This window comes from Crotalus tigris, unplaced genomic scaffold (assembly GCF_016545835.1).
Source record: "Crotalus tigris isolate CLP2741 ecotype Arizona unplaced genomic scaffold, ASM1654583v1 scf7180000024116.2146003, whole genome shotgun sequence".
NCBI lineage: Eukaryota > Metazoa > Chordata > Lepidosauria > Squamata > Viperidae > Crotalus > Crotalus tigris.
In genome coordinates this window covers 352269-375750 of record NW_024100393.1, presented here as the reverse complement: position 1 = coordinate 375750, position 23482 = coordinate 352269, and the positions used below count along the sequence as shown (strand labels likewise).

At 38.9% G+C, this 23482-nt stretch overlaps 1 protein-coding gene across 2 annotated transcripts in view; it reads left to right on the top strand.

Annotated features, from left to right (window-relative positions):
• Positions 1-7273: 7273 nt before the first annotated feature.
• The window catches only part of DNAJC10 (DnaJ heat shock protein family (Hsp40) member C10), a 32943-nt gene continuing 16734 nt past the window's right edge, over positions 7274-23482 (top strand). Inside the window, exons 1-12 of one of the 2 annotated variants that reach the window (XM_039322504.1) lie at positions 7274-7427; positions 8615-8725; positions 11114-11457; positions 12545-12710; positions 14329-14379; positions 15890-15972; positions 16511-16642; positions 17691-17784; positions 18091-18168; positions 19064-19107; positions 19406-19543; positions 23038-23127. In XM_039322504.1, the coding sequence (XP_039178438.1) occupies positions 11251-11457; positions 12545-12710; positions 14329-14379; positions 15890-15972; positions 16511-16642; positions 17691-17784; positions 18091-18168; positions 19064-19107; positions 19406-19543; positions 23038-23127 (1083 nt within the window). In that variant the 5' untranslated portion in view covers positions 7274-7427; positions 8615-8725; positions 11114-11250. Of the gene's footprint in view, positions 7428-8091; positions 8150-8614; positions 8726-11113; positions 11458-12544; positions 12711-14328; positions 14380-15889; positions 15973-16510; positions 16643-17690; positions 17785-18090; positions 18169-19063; positions 19108-19405; positions 19544-23037; positions 23128-23482 lie in introns of those variants that run through there. The other variant, XM_039322505.1, reaches the window with a different exon arrangement.

The window sequence follows — 23482 nt, the reverse complement described above, 5'->3', positions numbered from 1 at the left end:
CCTCTGCCTTGGGTTGCCTACAGCAGACAGGGCTGAAAATACTCATCAAACTGCACTAACTGCTGTTTCCAGATCTTCTGGCTAAAATGTGTAAGGATCTTTTTCAGTAGTTCTGCTTATGTTGTCACATTCCTCCAATAAACTTTAGTTCTACCTTTGTACAGACAGACCACCTCAGCCTTTTCAAATTTCTGAAAGTTAGCAAGAGTTAGAACTTCAATGCAGAAGAAATGCTTCAGCAAAAATTATCCATCTATATTAGATCATTTCAACTGGAATAATTCTTTCCTCCAGAATATCTAAGACATTAATGTAATCATCCTACCATTTCTAATATCGTGCTATAAATTAAGAAAATGTCATTATATCACTGGTTGTCCAAGTCAAAGACCATGCATAAGGGGCAACATTACCATACACAGCTTATGAGGTGTGGTGCCACAGTGGTTAGAAGGCAGTATTGCAGGCTAATTCTGCCAACTGCCAGAAGTTCGATTCTGACCGGCTCAAGGTTGACTCAGCCTTCCATCCTTCCAAAGTCAGTAAAATGAGGATCCAGATTGTCTGATGCAATATGTAAACCACTTAGAGAGGGCTGTAAACCATTGTGAAACAGTATATAAGTCTAAGTACTGTTGCTATTATGTTAAAGAAGCAAAAATTCAACACCATATTTTTTATTAACTCTCACTGTCCATCGAGACCTAAGGACTTTTGTTTTCAAGTCAGAATAAAACTGGGGTCCCACTAAAACTTAAGACCAGAGCTTAATAATAATAATAATAATAATAATAATAATAATTATTATTCCAAATAAACAGCTAGCACAAGCATTAAAAGATGCAAATACTGCAATATCAAGTAAAAGCACCAATTCACTGCAAGAAACAAACCAGCTAATGTACAGCAGAGCTGCAGTTATAACTGAATACCTGGGATGCAAAATCAACAAAGAAGAAAAACAAACAAACAGTGCACCAGAAAAATGGAAGGTTAGACTAGAAAATAAAATCAGCAAGTTAAGATCACATGCAAGCAAGCTAGAACAGATGAAAGAAAAGAAGCTGAAGAACAAGAAGACCAAAGAATACCTAATCAAGAAATACCACTGAGAAACAAGGAAGATCAAGGAAGCACTGGAAATAATAAAGCAACAAATAACAGCTATAGCCAGGAAAATCAGTAGATATGAAGCTCGAATTGCAAACTATAGGCAGAACCTCCAATTTCAATCCAATCAGAAACATTTCTACCAATCCATCAATGGAGAAACTGCAAGGAATCAGTCAGTACCTGACAAGGAAAAACAGTGCAGTTCTGGAAGCAGATATGGGATAACCCAAAGAAATACAACAAGGATGCGGCTTGGTTGAAAGAGGTGGATGCAAATAAAACAGAAGTTGAAATGAAAGAACTAGTAATAACAACAAAAATGGTAGAAAAAAGAGCAAAGAAAATCAACAATTGGTCAGCACCAGGTGAAGATGAACTGCATGGGTTTTGGTTGAAACATCTAACTGTTATACACCCACTCATTGCCAAACAGTTCAACAATATACTACAAGGAGGAGAAATTGAAAAGTGGCTACCAACTGGGAAAACCTACCTAATAATGAAAAATCCAGCAAAAGGGGCAACACCAGGTAACTACAGGCCAATTACCTGCTTACCAACAACTTTCAAATTACTACCTGGTGTGGTAGCTGATGCAGTACAACAGCATCTAGTTGAAAACAATCTCTTTCCACCTGAGCAGAAAGGAAACCGCCCCAATAGTAGAGGAACAAAAGATCAACTCCTAATAGACAAAATGATCTTGGAAAACTGCAAGAGAAGGAAGACCAACCTGAATGTGGCCTGGATTGACTACAAAAAGGCATTTGACTCTCTGCCACATGATTGGATAATCAAGTGCCTAGAAATAACAGGAGTCAGTAGAAACATCAGAAAATTTGTGCAAATATCAATGGCACAATGGAAGACATAGTTGCAGATCAATGGTGAGAGGCTGGGAGAGGTTAATATCAAGAGAGGAATATTTCAAGGAGATTCATTATCACCATTACTATTTGTTATTGCACTGTTTCCTCTGTCAACAATACTGAATAACTCAGGACATGGCTTTCAAACATCAAAAACATCTGCCAGACTATCCCACCTCCTTTATATGGATGATCTGAAGCTGTATGGAAAAACATCATCTGAAATAGAATCGCTGCTCAACACTGTCCGTATATATAGCCAAATATTGTAATGGAGTTTGGCTTGGACAAATGTGCCACACTTACTATCAAACAAGGAAAAATAATGAAAACTGAAGGAATCAAGATGCCCCACGAAAATAACATTAAGAGTCTGGATGAGGAAGAGTACTACAAATACTTGGGTATCCTTCAAGTTGACAACATCAAGCACACTGAAGTCAAGAAAAAGATTAGAGGTGAATACATCAAGAGAGTGAAGAAGATCTTAAAATCCAAACTCAATGGAGGAAATACCATAAAGGCAATCAACACCTGGGCAATCCCAGTAATTAGGTACACAGCTGGAATAGTTGACTGGACTCAAGCAGAACTAAAAGCAATGGATAGGCAGACCAGAAAAATAATGACAATGAATCATGCCCTTCATCCACGCAGTGACATTGATAGACTTTATCTACCAAGGCAAATAGGTAGGCGTGGAATGCTACAAGTACATCAGATGGTTGAAGAAGAACAAATGGCTTTGGAAGAATATCTGAAGAACAATGATGAAGATGCACTGAAATTAGTATATCAGGAAGGCTTACTGACTACTGGAGAGACCAAACTGGCCTACAAGAAAGACCAAATGAAGAACAGAATAGAGGCATGGGAAGACAAAGCACTACATGGCCAGTACATTAAAAAAAATGGCTGGGAAAGCAGATAATAAAAAGACCTGGCAATGGCTAAGAGCAGGAAAATTGAAGAAAGAGACCGAGGGACTAATTCTGGCTGCACAAGACCAAGCCTTAAGAACAAATGCATACAAAGTCAAAATTGAGAATACAGCAACAGACAGTAAGTGCCGCCTATGCAAAGAAGCTGAAGAAACAGTGGACCACTTGGTACGCTGTTGCAAGAAGATTGCACCGACACTGTACAGACACTCAAGTGTTACAGAACAACAAACAAACACAAGAAAGCAACAAACAAAAAAAGGGACAAAACAACACAAAAAACAAAACACAAAAAGTCAGCGGCATGACAAAGTAGCATCAATGGTGCATTGGAAGATCTGCAAAAAATATCATTTGCCTGTAAGCAAAAACTGGTGGGATCATAAAATAGAGAAAGTCATAGAAAATGATAAAATTAAACTGCTCTGGGACTTCAGAATTCAAACAGACAAGCACCTCCAACATAACACCCCAGACTTAACAATTGTCGATAAGAAAGACAAAAAAGTCTGGATAGTGGACGTGGCAGTGTCTGGAGACAGCAGAATAGACGAGAAAGAACTGGAGAAGATAACAAAATACAAAGACCTACAAATAGAAATAGAAAGACTGTGGCAAAAGCAAGCAATGGTAGTACCAATAGTAATAAGCTCCTTGGGTGCAATCCCAAAACAACTGGAGCACCACTTGAACACCATTGGCATTGACAAATTCGCAATTAGTCAATTGCAAAAGGCGGCCTTACTAGGAATTGCTTCCATCCTGCGACGATATCTGTAATACCATCAAACATCCACATCTGCCTATCCCAGGTCCTGGGTAAGGACTCGATAGGTAGACAAAATGCCAAATCCAGTCTCAACATCTGGCTGACTGTGTGATGATCAATAATAATAATAATAATAATAATAATAATAATATTGGAAATGACCTTGGAGGTCATCTAGTACAACCCCCTGCTCAGGCAGGAAACCCAAAACCATTTCAGACAAATGGCTGTCCAGTCTCTTCTTAAAAACATCCAGTGTTGGAGCATTCACCATCTCTGGAGGCAGGTTGTTCCACTGGTTAATTGTTCTAACTGTCAAGAAGTTTCTCCTTAGTTCTAGGTTGCTTCTCCACAGTTTCCATCCGTTGCTTCTTGTCCTGCCTTCAGGCGCCTTGGAAAATAGCTTCACTCCCTCTTCTTTGTGGCAGTCCCTGAGATACTGGAACACTGCTATCATGTCCCCCCTCGTCTTCTCTTCATTAAACTAGACCACCGGTGGCAACCTGTCGGCTCCGGAGCCTCAATGCGGCTCTTTGGCCTTCCCCTGTGGGCTCCCAGCCTCCTCATGGTGTCTGCTGCTGCTTTTCTGTCTGTCTTCTGCTGGCTGGGTCTGTTGGCGCTTCTGTCTGTCAAAGAAAATGCCGGGACTGCTTGTCGTCTGCCTTTGCAGAGAGAGACAGAGACAGAGAGAGGCAATTGCGCGTCCCTGCTTCTCTCTCTCTCTCTCTCTCTCTCTGTGTGTGTATGTGTGTGTGTATGTGTGTGTGTGTATAAAAGAGAATGCACTCACAGTATTCTCCGAGGAGCTGAAAAGCTTACTGGGCGGAGCTCCTCCCTTTGCTGCAAGGAAGCAGGAAGGGCAGGAGAGAGCTAGCTAGCCCAGCTAGGCTGATTCAGGAATTCTGGGAGTTGAAGTCCATGAGTCATAAAAGAGACGAGATTGCCTACCCCTGAGCTGGTTGGACAACACTTTGAAGCAGCAGGTGAGCAGCAGATAGGAGAGGGGGGGGAGAGAAAGAGAGAGGGAGGGAGGGAGGGAGAGAGAGAGAGAGGAAAGAGAGAGAGAAAGAAGGAGAGCGGGGAAGAGGAGTGGCAGACCAAGGGCAGATAGAGAGGGAGGGAGAGAGAGAGACAGAGAGAGAGACCCTTTTGACATCTAAAATGAAGATAACACTGCATATATCCTTTTTTTACCTGTGTGTGTGTGTGTGTGTATACACACACACACACACACACACACACACACACACACACACACACATATATATATACATATATACTTGTTTTCTGAGGTTTTCCAAGACCTACATACATATATACGTATACACACACACACACACACACACACACACCTATAATAAAGGTAAAAAAGGATATATGCAGTGTTATCTTCATTTTAGATATCAAAAGGGTTTTGTGGCTCCCGGTGTTTTGTTTTTGGTGGGAAATGGGTCCAAGTGGCTCTTTGAGTGTTTTGGGTTGCCTACCCCTGAACTAGACATACCCAATTCCAGCAGCCGTTCCTTATATGCTTTAGCCTCCAGTCCCTTAATCATCTTTATTGCTGTTCTGTATACTCTTTCTAGAGTCTGAACATCTTTTTTACATCGTGGTGACCAAAACTGGATGCAGTAGTCCAAGTGTGGCCTTACCAAGTCATTGTAAAGTGGTATTAATACTTCATGTGATCTTGATTCTAACCCCGTTAATGCAGCCTAGCACTGTATTGGCCTTTTTGGCAGCTGCAGCACACTGCTGGCTCATATTTAAGTGATTGTCCACGAGGACTCCGAGGTCCCTCTCACAGTTACTACTATTGAGCAAGGTACCCCCTATACTATACCTGTACATTTGGTTTTTCTTGCCTAAATGTAGAACCTTACTTTTTTCACTATTGAATTTCATTTTGTTAGATAGCGCCCAGTGTTCAAGTCTGTCCAGATCCTCCTGTATCTTAAGCTTGTCTTCTGGAGTGTTGGCTATTCCTGCCAGCTTGATGTCATCTGCAAATTTGATGATTTCCCCATCTATCCCCTCGTCCAAATCGTTGATGAAGAGGTTGAAGAGCACTGGGCCCAGAACAGAGCCCTGGGGCAACCCACTACACACTTCCTTCCATGTAGATGCAGTTCCACTGAGGACCACACACTGAGTACGGCCGGTCAGCCAGCTACAGATCCATGTGATGGTGAGGCTGTCTACCCCACATTTTTCTATCTTATCAAGTAGTAGGTTGTGATCTACTTTATCAAATGTCTTACTGAAGTCCAAGTAAATTATATCCACAGCATTCCTCTGATCCACTAATTTTGTCACTTGGTCAAAGAATGCAATAAGATTTGTCTGGCATGATCTGTTTTTGACAAACCCATGTTGGCTTTTAGTAATGATTTTGTTTGCCTCTAGGTCAGTGGTTCTCAACCTATGGGTCGGGACCCCATTTGGGGTCGAACGACCATTTCACGGGGGTCACCAAACAATGCAGTCCGCCATTTCCCCCCCCCCTTTTCCTTAGCTGTGCTACTCCCTTTTATTCTATTGACTTTCAAAAGCCAATAGAATAGACTCTCTTGAATAGAGTCTAATTCTATTGGCTTTCAAAAGCCAATAGGAGCCAATAGGAATTGTCCAGGCTGTCTCGGTCCTGCTGAGCCCGCCAAAAATCCCATTCTGCAAACGGTGCTGCACCAGTTGAGTAGTCCTTGACTTACGACCGGTTGAATAGTCCTCGACTTCCGACCAGTTGGGGATCACGGCATTAAAAAGGTTGAGAACCACTGCTCTAGGTGTTCGCTGATTCGTTGTTTGATTCCTTGCTTCCCATTTCTGGGAGAAAGCTGTTTACGCCCTTACCAAGAGAGAAGCTAGGTATAAGGAGGAAAGTTCAGCCTCCCTCCCCAGCATTAAACATGCTTTGCTTTGTGAGGACAACTCCAAACCAAGGGATCTGGCCATGGTGCCAACTTCTCTTTGGGTGTGGGAATGATGAGCAGGGCTGCAAACCATTAATTTGACAGATATAGCTAGTAAATAACAACACAAAGAAAGAACAGGGTGAGACATCTGAGATTCATCTGTAGGAGACACTTTTCCCCCAATCCATCCAAGCACCTGTTCTACAGACTTACAAACAAATAGGAACTGCCGGCTACACCTCTGAACAAACTCAAGCAAAGCTAAAGTAAAGCCAGAAACGGGCCGCTGCCGAGATACTGGGAATCCCGCGTCTTTACGGCGCGGAGATTTCTATTTCAGCAACTACTACAACTTGTTAAAGGACAAAGAAGTCCCGAGTCCTCCCGGTCATGTCACAAAGATTACTTCGGAGTAAATACCGAGGCATTTGCTTCGGGAGAAGCAAACAAACGGAAGAGCAGGCTACAGGGAGGCCGCTGCGACTTCACTTAGCGCCGGGGCTGGCTTCGGAGCAGCCATGTGTAGAGGCCCGGCCCGCCCTTCCTCCTCCTGAGCTACTTTGTGTAAGTTGCAGGGGTTTGGGCCAGGGTCTCCACCCTGAGATTTCCCCTGGGAGACTTGGCGGTCGGAGCAACAGCCACGTCAGCCCGCTTTGCCCTTCCCAACCCCGCCCGCCGCCGCCGCCTCCGGCCGCGAACCGGATCCGTCGCCTCGCTTCCCCGTGGGTATCTTCGCCACTCCAGTCGACTCTCCGCGCCTGCCCGCTCCAGGCTGCAACTCCGGCTCCTCCCCCGCGCCAGCACCAGATCCCAGCATCAGGTAAGACTCCGGCTGCTGCAGCTGCCTCCTCCGCCTCTGTTCCAGCGCCCGCGGCCTGGGAAAGATAAAGAAAGCTGGAGCCGCGTGGTACCCTCGCTTTCCGGCTGCCCCGATCTCAGTCCCGCTGCTGGCTGAAGCGTCTCCCCGCTTTCCTTTCCCGTCCCTTTGTTGGAAAGGCATGGCTTGCCTCCGCTTCCCCCACGCTTTCCTTTTCCACCCACCAGCCCCTCTTCTTCCTCCGAGCTTAGGCCTTCTTGATTCCACCGCAGCCCTGGCGTGCCTTGCTGGTTTTAAATTCCCGCCGCGGCTTCTGCCCGGCGGCTTTTTCTGGTGTGTTTTAGCCGTTCCTCAAGGTTTTCCAAGCTCTAGGCCGGGGGAGCCGTTGCATTGTTTCTCGAGACGCTGCTGCCTTCACTCTTTACCCGCTCCCTAAGCCGTTATTGATCCACCCCTGTGTGTGTGTGATTTTGGCTGGTTTCCTTTAGTCCTCCCCATCCTAACCCCGGAGGGGTGTCAGCACTGCAACTCTCTCCTCCTTAAGAGTTAGGGAGAGAGAGACTGCCAAATTGGAGCTACAACTAGACTTCCCCATTGACTTTGCTTGTCAGAAGGTCGCAAAAACTGATCACATGATCCTGGGACACTGCAAGGGTTTTAAATATGAATCAGTTGCCAAGCCTCTGAATTTTGATCATGTTTCCATGGAGATGATGCAAACAGTTGTAAGTGTGAAAAATGGTCATAAGTCACTTTTTTCAGTGCCTTTGTAACTTTGAAAGGTCACTAAATGAATGGTTGTAAGTCAAGGACTATCTGTTTAGAGAGGTCATTGCTGTGGGTGATAGCTTCCATAATCCTTTGCCATTGTCTTTGCTGGCTTGGACTGATGGGAATTGCCTAAAGATGTATCTGGGTGGCATCACATTGCATGTCTGTGTACTATTTCATCAGTCCCCCATAAAGGCAAGGTGGATCATTAGTGCTCCAGAAATGCCATATTAGCAGGACCCAGATCTCAAGAAGAGACCAGAGTGGCAGTTACTTGGCTTTCAAGCCACAAACTAGGATGGAAGAATGTTAATACTTAAAAGTATCATTTATACTTATCTTAGTTTTTTCAAAAACGTGATTTTGAAAATTTTAATGTGTAGTTTTTTTTACTCATTCTCTTGTTGATTTCTTCTCAGGGTGAACTATATGTGAGTGCATTTGCTTATTTCCTGTAGCCACATTTCATCTGAATATTGTAATGCTGCTTTGCTGGAATGCTTCTGCCTTTGAACCACAGGAATAAATAGGTGAGCCTCTTCCTTACCTGCACAGTAAGGGCTGTAGCTTTGTGTGCAAAAGGCTGAAAAAATGTCATGTAGAACTACTGGGCTAGAAGAGCTAATGGCCTTAACTATCTAACTTCATTAATCCATATATTGAATGCTTCACAGTTAGATTGTTGTAATGCAGTATAATGTATGGTTTTGCTTCTGCTGGATCTGAAAATAGATGCAGAATGTAATATTGGAACACCAAATGGGGCACTTGGCCATATACCTCTGCTGAAGCAACTACCATTGATTATCAGTTAGTTTACCAAGCTAGGATCAAAAGTTTGATTCTGGCATGCAAGGGTGTAAATAATCTTGAACTAGGATATAGAACCTATCAAACATCAAAGAAGTCTTCTTGCAAGTGCTGGGGTTGGCAGAATGCCATTTCCTGATTACTCATAATTAGGACTATGGTGGCCCTAGCTTTGTAAACTGAAACCTATATAAGATAATCTTTATTATTTCTTTATTGTCATTTTTTTACTGGCATCTAAGGCATCTATATTTTGTTGATCCTTGTTGAAAACATACTTCTTCATTCAAGTCTTCCCTAAATGAATGTTATGCACAAATGGTTTTATTTTCTTCTGTTTTTCATATTTAACATTTTATTACTGTATTTTAAAAATATAGAAATAACTGATTTAAGATATGACTAAAGGGGAAGCAGTATAGAAATCGGTTGAACAAATTACATATAAGGCAGCTTTTCTAGGTTCTTGATAATCCCAGAATCCTTCAAGTTTTGAATTTGATTTACAGACTATTCCTCCCTAATTTACAGCAAACCTTGCAGGGCCCATGAGAGAAGACACGTTTCTCTGTTTCTTTATTTTCTATTGGTTGGCAACACTTTCCTCACATTAAAAGTACTTAAACTCCATTTCTACCTTTCAGGAATGATTTCTTAGCATTTTTTCTTCCTGGCATTTTTTCTGCAAGTGTAGAGTCTGCTTTTTTCAGATTGTTATAGTGCTGATACATTGGTTGTGACAGGATTTGATTAGCTGGCCTATCCGCAGTGTTTCCCAAACTTGACAATTTTAAGACATGTGGACTTCAACTCCCAGAATTCCACAGCCAGCAACGCTGGCTGTGGAATTCTGGGAGTTGAAGTCCACATGCCTTAAAATTGTCAAGTTTGGGAAACACTGGCCTATCGGCTAGCCATGAACTGAGAAAGAGTGACTGGCCCAAAGTCTCCCAGCCAGCTTTCATGCCCAGAGTCCATAGTTTCCTGGCTTTTACTCGGATGCCTACTGAACCAAACTGATTCTCAATAATTTATTACATGGGGCCACCTTATTCCAAAACCAATTAATTGACTTTCTAGGCAAGTGCTGGCAGATTCTTTTGCAATGGACTTTCCTGTCATGCTTCCTTAATTAGATTCAACTAATTATGTAAGAAGAAAACCTGGAACTTTCTTCCAGTTACAGTGTGTGCTTTGTCACTAACGTTATGGTTCTTCCTCTTTTTTTTCTCTTTTGACTGGGTGCTCCTAATACATTGGCAAAAATGTATGGCTTATTTTTCACTCAGTGAGAATATAGAATAACAGAGTTGGAAGGGACCTTGGAGGTCTTCTAATCCAACCCCCCTACTCAAGCAGAAGACCCTATACCAGTGTTTCTCAACCGTGACAATTTTAAGGCATGTGGACTTCAACTCCCAGAATTCCACAGCCAGCATTGCTGGCGGTAGAATTCTGGGAGTTGAAGTCCACATGCCTTAAAATTGTCAAGGTTGAGAAACACTGCTCTATACCATTTCAGACAAATACCTGTCCAATTTCTTCATAAAAATCTCCAGTGATTGAGCACGCACAACTTCTGGAGGCCAATTGTTCCACTAATTAATTGTTCTAACGTTCAGGAAATTTCTCTTTAGTTCTAAGGTTGCTCTTCTCCTTGATTAGTTTCCATCCATTGCTTCTTGTCCTGCCTTCAGGTGCATTGGTGAATAGGTTGACCTCCTCTTCTTTGTGGCAGCCCCTGAGGTATTGGAACATTGCTATCATGTCACCTCTTGTTCTTCTCTTAATTAGGCTAGACGTTGCAGTCATAGCTTTTTCTGCTCACTCCAAAAGAAAATGCTTATTTTTGTACTTTTGTTGTACTGTCTATTAATACTATTGCACTCTCAATGCAGGATATTTTGGATCAAGGAACAGGTTACAGTAACAGAGACAGGCAATTAAATTTGAGGAAGTTGAATTATGTCTCTTTACAAGCATAGTTGCAGAACAATATAGAAACAGCAGAGTTAATGTTGAATGCTTTAGAGAAAACTGGGGGAACCAGTTTCATGTCAAAAATTTGCTGTACAACGTAAAAGATCTAAAATCTGTTATTTTCCTAGGTCCAGTTATATGTCTATGCCTGGATTATGACAGCAAAAATCCTATAAGAAGCTTCTTCAGAAATATATGCAGTCCTGGTTACATCAGAGTGAGATCTGTTCGTCTATTATAAAGTAACTTGACTAAGATATTCATAATGGAGACTTCATTTCCCAGAAGACATTGCGTCAAAGACTTTATAAAAATTGTATCCTTGTATTTCATTTTAATATGCCTTGTAGCTTTAGTTGATCCAACTCAAGATTATTACAGTTTACTTGGAATATCCAAAGAAGCAACAAGTAGAGAAATTAGGCAGGCTTTCAAAAAGTTGGCTCTAAAGTTGCATCCTGACAAGAATCAGGTAAGTAGGCTTGTCAGGAAATGTTTTCCTGTTAATTAAGAAATGTACATGCAAATGTTTAAATCTCTATCTTGTTATAATACGTATTTCACGATTACTTGGTATAATTGTTTCAAAAGTACAGTGCTTTATGTTACACTTATACAATCTTGAGTTTGCCATATAATCAAAAGGGGAAATACACATGAAACACTACAGTTCCAAAAGTTGTAGTCAACCCTGTTTGATTATATAATCTACACCAGTGTTTCCCAACCTTGGCAAGTTTAAGATATGTGGACTTCAACTCCCAGAATTCTGCAACCACAGCATCTTAAAGTTGCCAAGGTTGAGAAACACTGATCTATACCTTCAGGGTGAATAATAATAGATCCATGAAATGTATGCAGCAAACTACAATGATACAATCCTTTCTTTTTGTAATCAGAGCCCCAGTCAGCCATGAAGAATAATAATCTGACACACTGCATGCATTTCTATAAAATGAGTAGCTTGTGTTCCTTTTGAAATAGGTCACACTTTGTACAGGATTACTGTGCAATGTGATATTTCTTACTTGAATTATGCACCCAACAATAGAATCTGTCTTAATGCTGTAGATGTAATAGCAGCATTCATTCTACTTCAAGCTCAGATCCAGAAAATGTTGGCCAGTGAGGAGGACTAGGTTAGTTTCCTGCTTACCTCTCCTTAGAGAAGTTACCTCTATGATTTGTGAGCTATAGAAAGAAGCAAAATTATACCAACATGTAGGAACTTAAAAGTCATGCTTATCATTTCTCATGCTACAGCTCACGCCACTTAAAAGATTCATCAAGCCATTCCCACCCCCACTGTAACGAAGTTGTGATATTGCTGATGAGGTGATAGTAATAGGCAAAATATCTTTTGCCTTATCATAGCCCATCCTATCTAGCACTTGTCAGAATCCTAGGTAATGTCTTCAGCTGAAGTTAGCAAAAATGTAATGAGCAGTTAAAAATTAATGCAATGCCAATGTCAGAATGTTTTTGAAAATTGAAATGTACTAAGCAGATTTCAATATTTTTCTCAATATTTTAATTTAATACCAATGTTCTTTTTCCAGAACAATCCAGAGGCACATGAAAATTTCTTGAAAATAAACCGAGCATATGAAGTACTAAAAGATGAAGATCTGAGAAAGAAGTATGATAAATATGGTGAGAAAGGTCTGGAAGATCACCAGGAGGGAGGTCGCTATGAAAGCTGGCACTTTTACCGCTATGATTTTGGTAAGATACTTTCTTGTAGGAGAAATTGAATTGTTACCTGCTATTTCCCTGTGGTCTATCTGTTAAAAAAAAAAAAAAAAACTTTCGAAGGAAAATGTTGGCCATAATCTGCACATAAAAAGATGTAGGAATATTTAAGTCTTAATCAGGAGTATGGATGTTGTGTGATAGCATATTATATATACTTGGCTTTTTAAATTACTTTGGGAATAGGACATTGACTATATTAAATTTATTTTGCCAACAGAGTTGTTAATGAGTTGCTTCATAGTATGTTCTCAGACTGCTTTCAGATTGCCTCCATTTAAAATTGCTTCTTGGTATAGATGGCCAACTGGCAGTGCAATAGCCAGCCATACATACATAATACATTCTTTCTATTTGAGGTAATACAGAGCACAATGAATGAAAAGAAATTAAAGGAGGATCTAAGAAAAAAAGAAAAAGTCAAACTAAATTTGATTTATGCTGATGCCACCCATTTTATAATTCCTTACGTTCTGTCTTTGCAAACGGTCTTTGCTTTTATTACATCCTTCTGTTGCTTTGTATGTTGTCTGTTGCTTTTTAAACTTCTAACCTTCTTTCTGAGGAATTCTATATTTAATATTTAATCATAGTCTCCCCTTTCCCCTTAAGCCCTTCCTTCATATATTTGTTTCACAATTCTGTTCTCATTCATTCTCTTTTTAGAGTTAAATCAACTCAGTGTAGTTCCTTTATACTGATTCTTTGATATTGTGCTCTGCATTTATTACCCAGAATCATTGAGATCATTATTATTGTTGAGACTATATTTTCTTATTTTACCATACACATTTCCTAAGCATTCTCTTCCTACTGCATGTAACTTGCCTTAATGTTTCTCCTGATATACACAATTCTCAATTATCTGCATCCTATAACAAAATGGACAGAGGTATTTTCACTTTCTCCACAAACAACATTCCTTGCACTGTAAATAGATCTCTGATGCTGGGAAAGAATTGGGAGTGTTTCAAAACAATACTAATAATAAGTTGATGGATATTTCAATGTAAGTCTTATCTAGGGAAAAAGATAGTTAGCCCTTTGGTCTCACATTCTGGGTAAAAGACCTTCAGGTGGGTCTCAGACACTGTCTTAATATACTCATGAATAAGTACTAGAGTTTTGGTTTCTTCGTATTTCCAAGTTTTAGCCCTTTGCTTCTTGCCAATAAAGCAAAATAATGAGACTTGCTATGAATCTTTCTTCATTGTTCTGTGCTGTTAAAAGCTTGACAGTGTTATGTGTGACAGAACTGAGCTACGAGACTCAGTTTCATTTAAGCAAAAGAATGAAAATGTACACACTATGTATGAATGAAATAAAGCTTCCCTGTTTTAAAGAGATGTATTATGGCCACTACTGATTGGTTTTTATGCTAAGATTTTGTTATTGTAAAATATTCTAGGATATGTCAGAAAAGTTGAAAGAAAATAACTGCAAGAACCTAATGTCTCTTGCTATTCGTGGTTTAATGGGCTCTAAGGTATACATGAGCAAAGGAGTAATAATTGATTATTAGTATTTAAGTGTTATGTATCTGTGTTAAATGAACTTCTAAAAATGCTAATTGCTGCTTTTTTTTAACCAGGTATCTATGATGATGATCCTGAAATCATAACATTAGATAGAGGAGAATTTGGTAAGTCATTTGTGATTGTGTAGTTTCCTAATATTTCTGCTTTCCAGTTTCTTTATTATGTTATTTTTTATGACTTTTTTGCTGTTATTTTGAGGATAGCAGAATGTCATTCTGAATCCATGAGACATGGTGTCCAAAGATTGTTTTATTTACGCCCCCATTTAGTGACTGCAATTCTTAAATTTGAAGTTAAATAATCACTGAATGAAATGGTCACTGAGCGAACACGTGCCTATCAGGTTGACTAGGCAGGGATAAAGTAATAGTGGTTGAGCTTTTGTCACTGAGCCTGGATTTAAACATTGGTCTTCCTGCTTTTATAAAATACCTCATGCTCATACTTCATGCACATCCCTATAATGCTGTTTTAATCCTATAGTAGACCTATTAATATTAATTATTTCCCCTTGTTTCTGTTTTTGCCTTGCCAAATGAATATGGTGTGCATCTTAAATTGACTTTTAAGTGAGCATATATTCATGAGGTTAATAAATTGGCATGATGATTTGTAAGAAGTGGGATGCCAAAATATTCCTGTTGCTGGGCAACTAGAATTGAGATAGCAGGCATTTTCTGTATATTCTTTCCTTTGGTCCAGTATCTGTGCAGTTCCACTTTTAAAGAGCAAGATTCCCTTCAACTTCTATTCAAAGGAGAAACTAAGAAAAAGAACTTCACTCCTCCATGGAGCTGGCTGAATATTCTTAATCATTTTTGTAGCATTAATTTGAAACCTGTTCTTCAGGCAGTTTTCTTAATGCATACCAGTATAGTTAACTGAACTGTAGCAAGCTCTGCCAAATCCAGCCATTAGTTTTCAAAAGTACCCAGCTTTGGGGACTTTTAAGGAACGTCTAAAAATAAAGGCTCCACTCTCTTTATTATTTCTTACTAGTGTTTCTAATATAGCCTAACTTTTAGTGGAGGAGTTATGTTTTGCTGGTCTGGTCACCTTCAAATCTAATTAGCCATGTATCATATGTTTTAAAGCAGGGATAGGAATCTAGTTGCTTCCCAACAAACAAGGAGATTATGAATGATGGGAGTTGTTGTCCAGCTGGAACTTGCAAGTTTCCCTCTCATTTTAAGGTCTTTTAAAATATATATTGTAAGCATATTCTCCCCACACACCCCTACCCCAATGATGATGGGATGCAGAGATATTTCAATCCAATTCTTTCCCCATATATTATCCTTCAGTTCCCATCATCTCTAGATCAGCAGCATGTTGATTGGTAGACATGAAAGTCTTATCCTGCTGGAGGGCATTGGTTTAGGACAGGGATAGGGAACCTTGTGGACTTCAACTCCCAGAGTTACTGAGTCAGCATGGCTGGTTCAGGAATTCTGGGTATTGAAATCCACAAGTCATAAAAGAGCCAAGATTCCCTACCCCTGGTTTAGGAGAAGACTGGGATAATCTATGTGCTCCCACTTCCCCCCCCCCCCTTATGTCTAAATTTTTCTGTGATAAAAATAAAGTTCTTCACCATTCTTCCTTTTTTAATAGATGCTGCTATTGGTTCTGGAGAACTGTGGTTTGTAAATTTCTATTCTCCTCGATGTTCACATTGCCATGATTTAGCACCCACGGTAGGTTGCCACTGCAAGTATATTGTCATTGAATTTATGTCCCAGTTTCTTCTTTTTTGTGGATGGAATCCTAGGGGGCTGACTGAGGGGAAACATGAAGACTTTTGCTGTGGCATGAGAATAAGAAGAAGCTGCATCCTTCTAGCATAGACCAGGACCATATTTCAGCTATATAACGCTCCCCAGTTTGGTCCATGTGTAACCCTATTGTATGTTTTGGCAAGAGTGTAAGCAGTGCCTTGCAGACTGCCACCATTTCTTCTGAAACAGCTCTGCTAGGAATCAAATCAATTCTTTTCCCACTTTGACAGTATTTGAGAACATGTAGCAATATTGAATAAGAATAAGGAATGTGCTTGGTAGTGGTGATGTCATTATTCAGCTAACCTAAGAATAAAAAGTAAGTTTTTTTTTGTAAACAATACTTGTAAACAATTGAGTTACAGTTAAGAGAACAAGTATTGCAATCGTATTCTTTTAAGCATTTCCAAACTGGACTAAAAGGCTGAAAAATAATCCTTTTTTTTTTTTTTTGAAGTGGAGAGAATTTGCTAAAGAAATGGATGGATTAATACGCATTGGAGCTGTCAACTGTGGTGATAACAGAATGCTTTGCCGGAGTAAGGGAATCAATAGCTACCCCAGCCTCTACGTCTTCAAAAGTGGAATGGTAAGTAGGCACAGAATCTAGCATTCCATTACATTCCGTAGAGGAGCCTTTGAGGCAACTCCACTGCATTCAGGGATTTCTGGCAAGAAAAAAGTCTTTCCCATTTATTAGAGACTTGGGGGCCAGAGCTTGTCCTAGCTACATGGGGATATGTAACCTCAAGCCCAAACACTTGAATACTATGCAAGAGGGTATCATAACATTGAAAGGAAAATTGTTTCCCCCAGTAATTTATTTCTTAAATGAGAAGGATGTCTTAGATTTTCTGAGAATATGCAGATTTTTTTTTCTGTCCAGTTTTCATTTGTCTTAAATTTAGAATTGCCTTTTTTGAGGAGATACGATAGAAGGCATTTGATGCTGAGAAGAAATTTGAAACAGTAGGCCTGTTCATATTTTGATTCTGAAAAGACTAAGGCAGTACATGAAAGAGGTATAAGGTATCCTGCTCCCCATTTTTTTTTACAGTGTCTGTTCCCAGCTTTTCTATTGAGGAGAGATGAAGAAGGATTCTCCTTACTTCCGGAAAATGGGAAGAAAAGCCCCTACATAATCCCAAACCCTAAGCAGTTTAAACTCTGAATTTTTCCCATTGCAAGAAAGTGTCAAATCATTAAGGGCTAAATGGACAGGATAGACCAGGGGGTAGGCAACCTTGGCTCTTTTATGACTCGTGGACTTCAACTTCCAGAATTCCTGAGCCAGCATGGCTGGCTCAGGAATTCTGGGAGTTGAAGTCCACGAGTCATAGAAGAGCCAAGGTTGCCTACACCTGGGGTAGACCATAGATTGTTGTTCTGTTCTGCTTAGGTGCAGCTATTCATATTTTGTAGATGCTTTTAGTGTTTCAACTAGGGAAAAACTATAGCATTGATAAGATAATAATGTTATGTATTCAATTTCTACTCCAGACTCCTCTTCTAAAGTCAAAAAAGTAACTTTCCGTAGCACAGATAGAGGATAAAAATAAGTTCCCAAGACTATTGCTTAATATGTGTGATCACATATTATTGTTTTAAAATTGAATGCTTTTCCAAATCTTTTTTAGAATCCAGTGAAATTTTATGGTGACAGATCAAAGGAGAGTTTAACGAATTTTGCCATGCAGTATGTCACAAGCACAGTGACAGAACTATGGGCAGGTAAACATTTATTTTTGAATAAGTATTTATTTTCAAGTTGCATACGTTTTTCTTTTAGTATTTATTATTTTAAATCGCCCAAAGCAGAGTCTTGGACAGTAAGTAGATAATAAATAAATAGTTCACTGTTGGATCAAATATAGTTGATATATTTTAGCCAAAATATGTTCCTTTCATAAATTATAAAATATGTTTACAAAAAATATGATCTTCAAGTTACAACTAAATCATACTATGTAAGCCGTATGAATAAATACAACAATAAGTGCAAATTCCTAAATCCATTCTGCTCTTTTTTCCCCCTAGGAAATTTTGTTAATGCTATTGAAACTGCATTTGCTTCTGATATTGGCTGGTTAATTACCTTTTGCACTGAACAAGGAGGTAAATAATATATTTGCTATCAAAGAATGGATGAGAGATTTTAATTCTTCTAACAGCCAAAAAACTTAAAATTGAAACTAAGCAGGAAAATATTTAGAATTGCTTCTAGGATAGGAATTTTTAAATTTGTTTTCAATAATATATTTTGAACTTCAAGAGGCAGGATTCTATCTGATAATTATAACCCTGCTGGAGTAGGTTTTGCTTTTTAACAGGTCTTTTGAAAAGCTATTTTTAAAATCTCATCTTTGCATTGAGGATAAATACTATTTTCTTTGCCCTTTCTTGTTAATTTTAGACTTTCTCTTATGATTGAAAATCTTATCTTTTCAGAGGGGTGGAGGTTATCAGCTCTTCCTCCTTCCCTGATTGGGCAGAAGCAACCCTGGTGTCAAACCAAAGCAGGGACCCAATATGGAATTCCAGGCCTTCATGCTTCCCTGTGAAGCTTTGGGTGGTGTGTGTGTGTGTGTGTATGTAAAATATTAAATGAGAAAAAATTGGACTACAATAGATTGCTAGAAAATGATTTAGATGCTTTGCTCCCTTGATTTAGTATGTTCTATATTTCAGTTGAGAGACATGAAGAAATCTTTCCTGACTATTTTTCATAGATTTCAATGCCAAGTCTTGTATAATCTCTTTGTGTTGAGACTATACCTTAACAGTTTCCCCCAAAGAATATTTAATTGTGTAATGGTTTGAACATACATACAAATATGTAAATCAAGTGTGTGGACTTCAACACCAGAATTCCCCAGCCAGCACTAACAGCCCAATTCTGGAAATTGAAATCCACACATTTTAAAATGGCCAAGGTTGAGAAATCCTAGTGTAGATTAATATAAGCCTTTTTTTTTAAAGATGTTTACTCATTTTAATGTAATTTATCTAGATTGTTTGACTTCTCGAACACGCCTTAAACTGGCTGGCATGTTGGTAAGCATTTTTATTTTGTTTTGTTTTTTAAAAAAAATGTTAAATACACCGGTGAAATTTGGCCCAAAGAAAAGAACTTCATCTTACTGACTTCAGTGGGAGAGAGCAAAATACATACTAGAGTCCTCTATCTCGATTTAACTTTGGTTTGGCCATTATTTCTAACTCCTCCCTGGGATGGAATTATTTTATAAATGAAGCATAAACTGGATGGCAAAGTATGCCTGCCATTCAAACAGATGTGTGATGTATCTCTATTAGATTTCAGTTTTTTATTTTCTCTTGTTTTTCAATACAGGAAGGCCTGGTTAAAGTAGGCTGGATGGACTGTGCCACCCAGGGTGAGCTTTGTGGTAGTTTGGATATCTCATCTAGCACAACAGCGTATTTTCCAGCTGGAGCCACATTAACTAATAAAGAGAAAGGAGGTGTTTTGGTATGAGTTTTACCATTGGTTTGCCTTTGTGTACACTGAGTAGTTGGTGTTGGTGGAGGTGGTGAAGGAACAAGTATCTTAGTACTTTTTTCTTCCTATTTTTTGCTTATGCTCAGTTGATACTAGTTCATTTAAGTGTTTGGGTATTTTTGACATTCCAGAGAAAGAGTAAAGTTTGCGTGTTGGAGAACATCTGTACTTTAGGTCAGCCTTCTCCAATCTGACACCCTTGAAATATGGTGTGCTAAACTACCCTAATCCCCAGGCAGCATTGTCCATGATCTTGCTAGCTGGGCTGCTCAGATTTCTTATCCATCATACCTGGAAGGTATCGGTTGGAGCCCTGGTGGCCCATTGGTTAGAATGCAGTATTGCAGGCTAACTGTGCCTACTGTCAGGAGTTCGATCCTGGCCAACTCAAGGTTGACTCAGCCTTCCATGTTTCTGAGGTCGGTAAAATGAGGACCCAGATTGTTGTGGGCAATATGCTGACATTATAAACCACCCACAGAGTGCTGCAAAACACTATGGGATGGTATATAAGACTAAGGGCTATTGCTATTATATCTTTAGAGAGCATATAACTATACTAATTCTGCTACTTTATATCATGTAAACATTCTTTTGATTCTCTTGAAGATACTAAAGTGCCCAGTGCTTAACTTCACCACTTTATTCTATTTATTGTATTGTATTTATTGTATTCTTTTTCTAATGTTGGACAAAATATAAATATTTAGGATAATTAATATTGGTAGATACTGAGTAGGTTTGATGAAGTGTTTAAGGCATTAGGCTAGAAATCAGGAGACTGTGAATTCTAGTTCTCCTTAGGCACAAAACCAATTGGGTAATCTTGGATCAGTCTTTCTCTCAGCCCTAGGAAAGAGACAGTGGCAAACCACTTCTGAAAAATAAACATTTTTCCCCTCTGGAATTCCTTCTGTGTATTCTGACATTTTGATAGGATCTAAGTAAGGGTGAAAAGTGGCACATAGTGAAAAAAGTTGTCTCATTTCTACAGCTCTCTTTAACACCGGTTCATTTCAGGAATACTTTTTTTTTTTTAAGGAATAAGAAGGTATCAGAAGTAGCAGTAAAAGGCTTCTGGTTTGCCATTGCGGTGCTGGCGGACGCATGAAGGCGAGCTCCGTCTTCAGCATCCGGTTTTATCCACTGGGGGATGCTGGAAAGGGTTGAAAGTCGCCCTGTAGGGGTGGCGAGCAAGGAGAGGACCCCTTCCACTTGATCCGGGGCAGCTCTCCAAACCGGCGGGGAAAAGACAGGCCATAGCAATATGGTTCATCATTAAGCTGCTGACAGCCAAAGTCAAAACTACAACCAAGCACCTTTAAAGCAATGCAGATGAAACTGGATGAGATCTGATCTTCTCTTTAAGATTTTAAATACTTTTCCCACAAAAGCTGCCCAAAGTATTTCTCCCCCTGTGAGGAGAGAGGGAAGGGAATTCTTACCCCACCCTCTAAGAACAGCGGCGATTGACTACCTAGGAGAAAAGAGCAATTATAAGAACAATTCTAATTTAATTGGATGCATATACCTTTGAAATTTGGAAATTAAAAGTTTTCCTATTCTTACTAGAGATAATGGCTTTTATTTAAAAAGAAAAGAAATAAACCTTGAAAAACTAGTATTAAAATTCTTGATTTAAGAAGTTTTAAACGGCATTGGTGACATCTTGTGGCGAAAGATGCTATTACAATTTGTTATTGATTAACAAGGCCCAGAAATTAGAAAAAAACCTCTCCACCTTAACATACCACCTGTGAAAAACACAGCTGTAAAGAAGGAACTGGGAGGTGGTTTATCTGGCTTGTTTGAACTATGAAGATAACTTTTATTGACTTTCAGAATTATATGTAGGAAATTATTTGCCTATTTCTTTACATGAGAAGTCTTTGTTACTACACGAGATGATGGAATACTTTGGACTATAAATTCTTACCTGCCAAACAATTTTAACTATAAGGCTATCCGTCACACATCTAGCTACAAAAACTATGTTTAACATTTGATTTTAAAATCTTTAATACATTATCAAGAGAATATGGATGAAGATCAGGAAAAAATCCTTTCTTTGTTAAAATCAATACATGAAACCATTATTTCAGCATGTAACAAAATAAGAGGCAACATAAAGGAACAAGATGCCAGCTTAAATATACAGACCCAAATTTTGACTACAACCAAAGATCCAACAATGCAGAAAGCAACAGGAGAAATGGAACAACTAAATATTAAGACAGAGGACCCAACTGACCAATAGATCCAGCCAACGGGGAAATTAGAAAAGAGAGTGACAGCATTGAAAATGGAAAAGATTTTTTTCATAACTCAGAAGAAACTTGAGGAAAAGGAAGAAGAACAGACTGAATGGAAGATAAACTTATTAGGACAACTGTGGGAAACTGGAATAATGGGGAGGTGATCAAAGAAATATAATGGGGCTAGTTCTTCCAAAAAAATTGTAATTAAATGGTTTTTCTTAATTCAAATAATATACACAATAATAGAAGGAGAACTGTTTGATGAATTAAAAGTACTGACATAGATGGTTAGTTGGCAAAGGAAAAAAGCCAGAGTAAGGCTGAAAGAAACTAGGATTTTGATTTATTAGGGGGGATTTTATACTACTGATTAGAAGGTTGAAGATGGTCGAATATAGATTTTTTTTTTAGAAAATAAAGTAATATTATAATTGGATAGATAAGATATGTAATAAGATTAATAGATTTTTGGTTTATTATGGTGGGGGGGAAAGAGAATTTTTAGCAAATAGAATAAGATTATATGCAAATAGATAAGATGTATATTTAGAATATTAGATTTTGTTATAAAAAAGGGGAAATGTAGAAGTTGAGATAAGGGAAACTCTAGTTACCTAAAGCTTAGAAACTATAACATACCAAATGTTAAGTTGAATATTGAGGGGAAATTAAAGCCTGGGGAAAAATCTACAACAGGACATTGATGTATGTAAGATTGAATGTAAACACAATTAAGATATGTATAAGTTCAAAATTATTGATAAATGTAACAAAGATGGTTTTACTTAGTTGATAACAATAAGAACTATATTAATTCAATATGAGATAGTAGATATTAAGGGATAAAGAGAAATATCTGATATTGTAACTTGAGATTTGTGTTAAAGATTTATGTATGTTATGGAATCACTGATTACCCAGTCACCACATTGCTTTTTAAATGTTTAATTGTAAAATGAGAAAATCAATAAAATATTATATATAAAAAAGTGGCAGTAAACGTAAGCTACGCAAAGAAATTAACACTTTTTATTCTTACTATTACCTTTTTCCCCCTTCATCTTGCCTATTTAAGAGAATGTAGAAATGGCTCCTGAAATGCCTTAGAAATTACTGAAACATTATTGTGAACAATTAAATTACGGTAAATAAAATACTTACTGCACAGTTGAATAACATTTATGTGATGATTTCCACTCTTTTCAGTACGTGAACTCCTTAGATGCAAGAGAAATATATTTGGAAGTCATGAAGCACCTTCCAGACTTTGATACAATCCTGGCATCTACTTTAAAGGTAAAAATTTTAACTCTCAAATGATCCGTCTTCATTGCAACACGTATATTCTTTTTGTTCCCTAAATCCTCATTTTTCCCTAATATGTCATACCAATCCTCTTTTCTCGCATCTGGGCCATGTTTTCTTTCAAACTGTAGAGCAGTACATCATGAGGCCTTGTGCAGCCCACTGGCATTTGTAAACAAATCAGTAAATTCACTGCCACCAAATGTTACCACTGCCAGGAACTCTCTGCTCCCCTCCTCCTGAAACACAGACCGCTGAGACTCTCACATGCCTCCAGGCTTTACCAAAGCTGCCAACTCCATTGTTGCCGTCAGTGGGGGCCGTTCTATCTACCAAATGTGCAGGC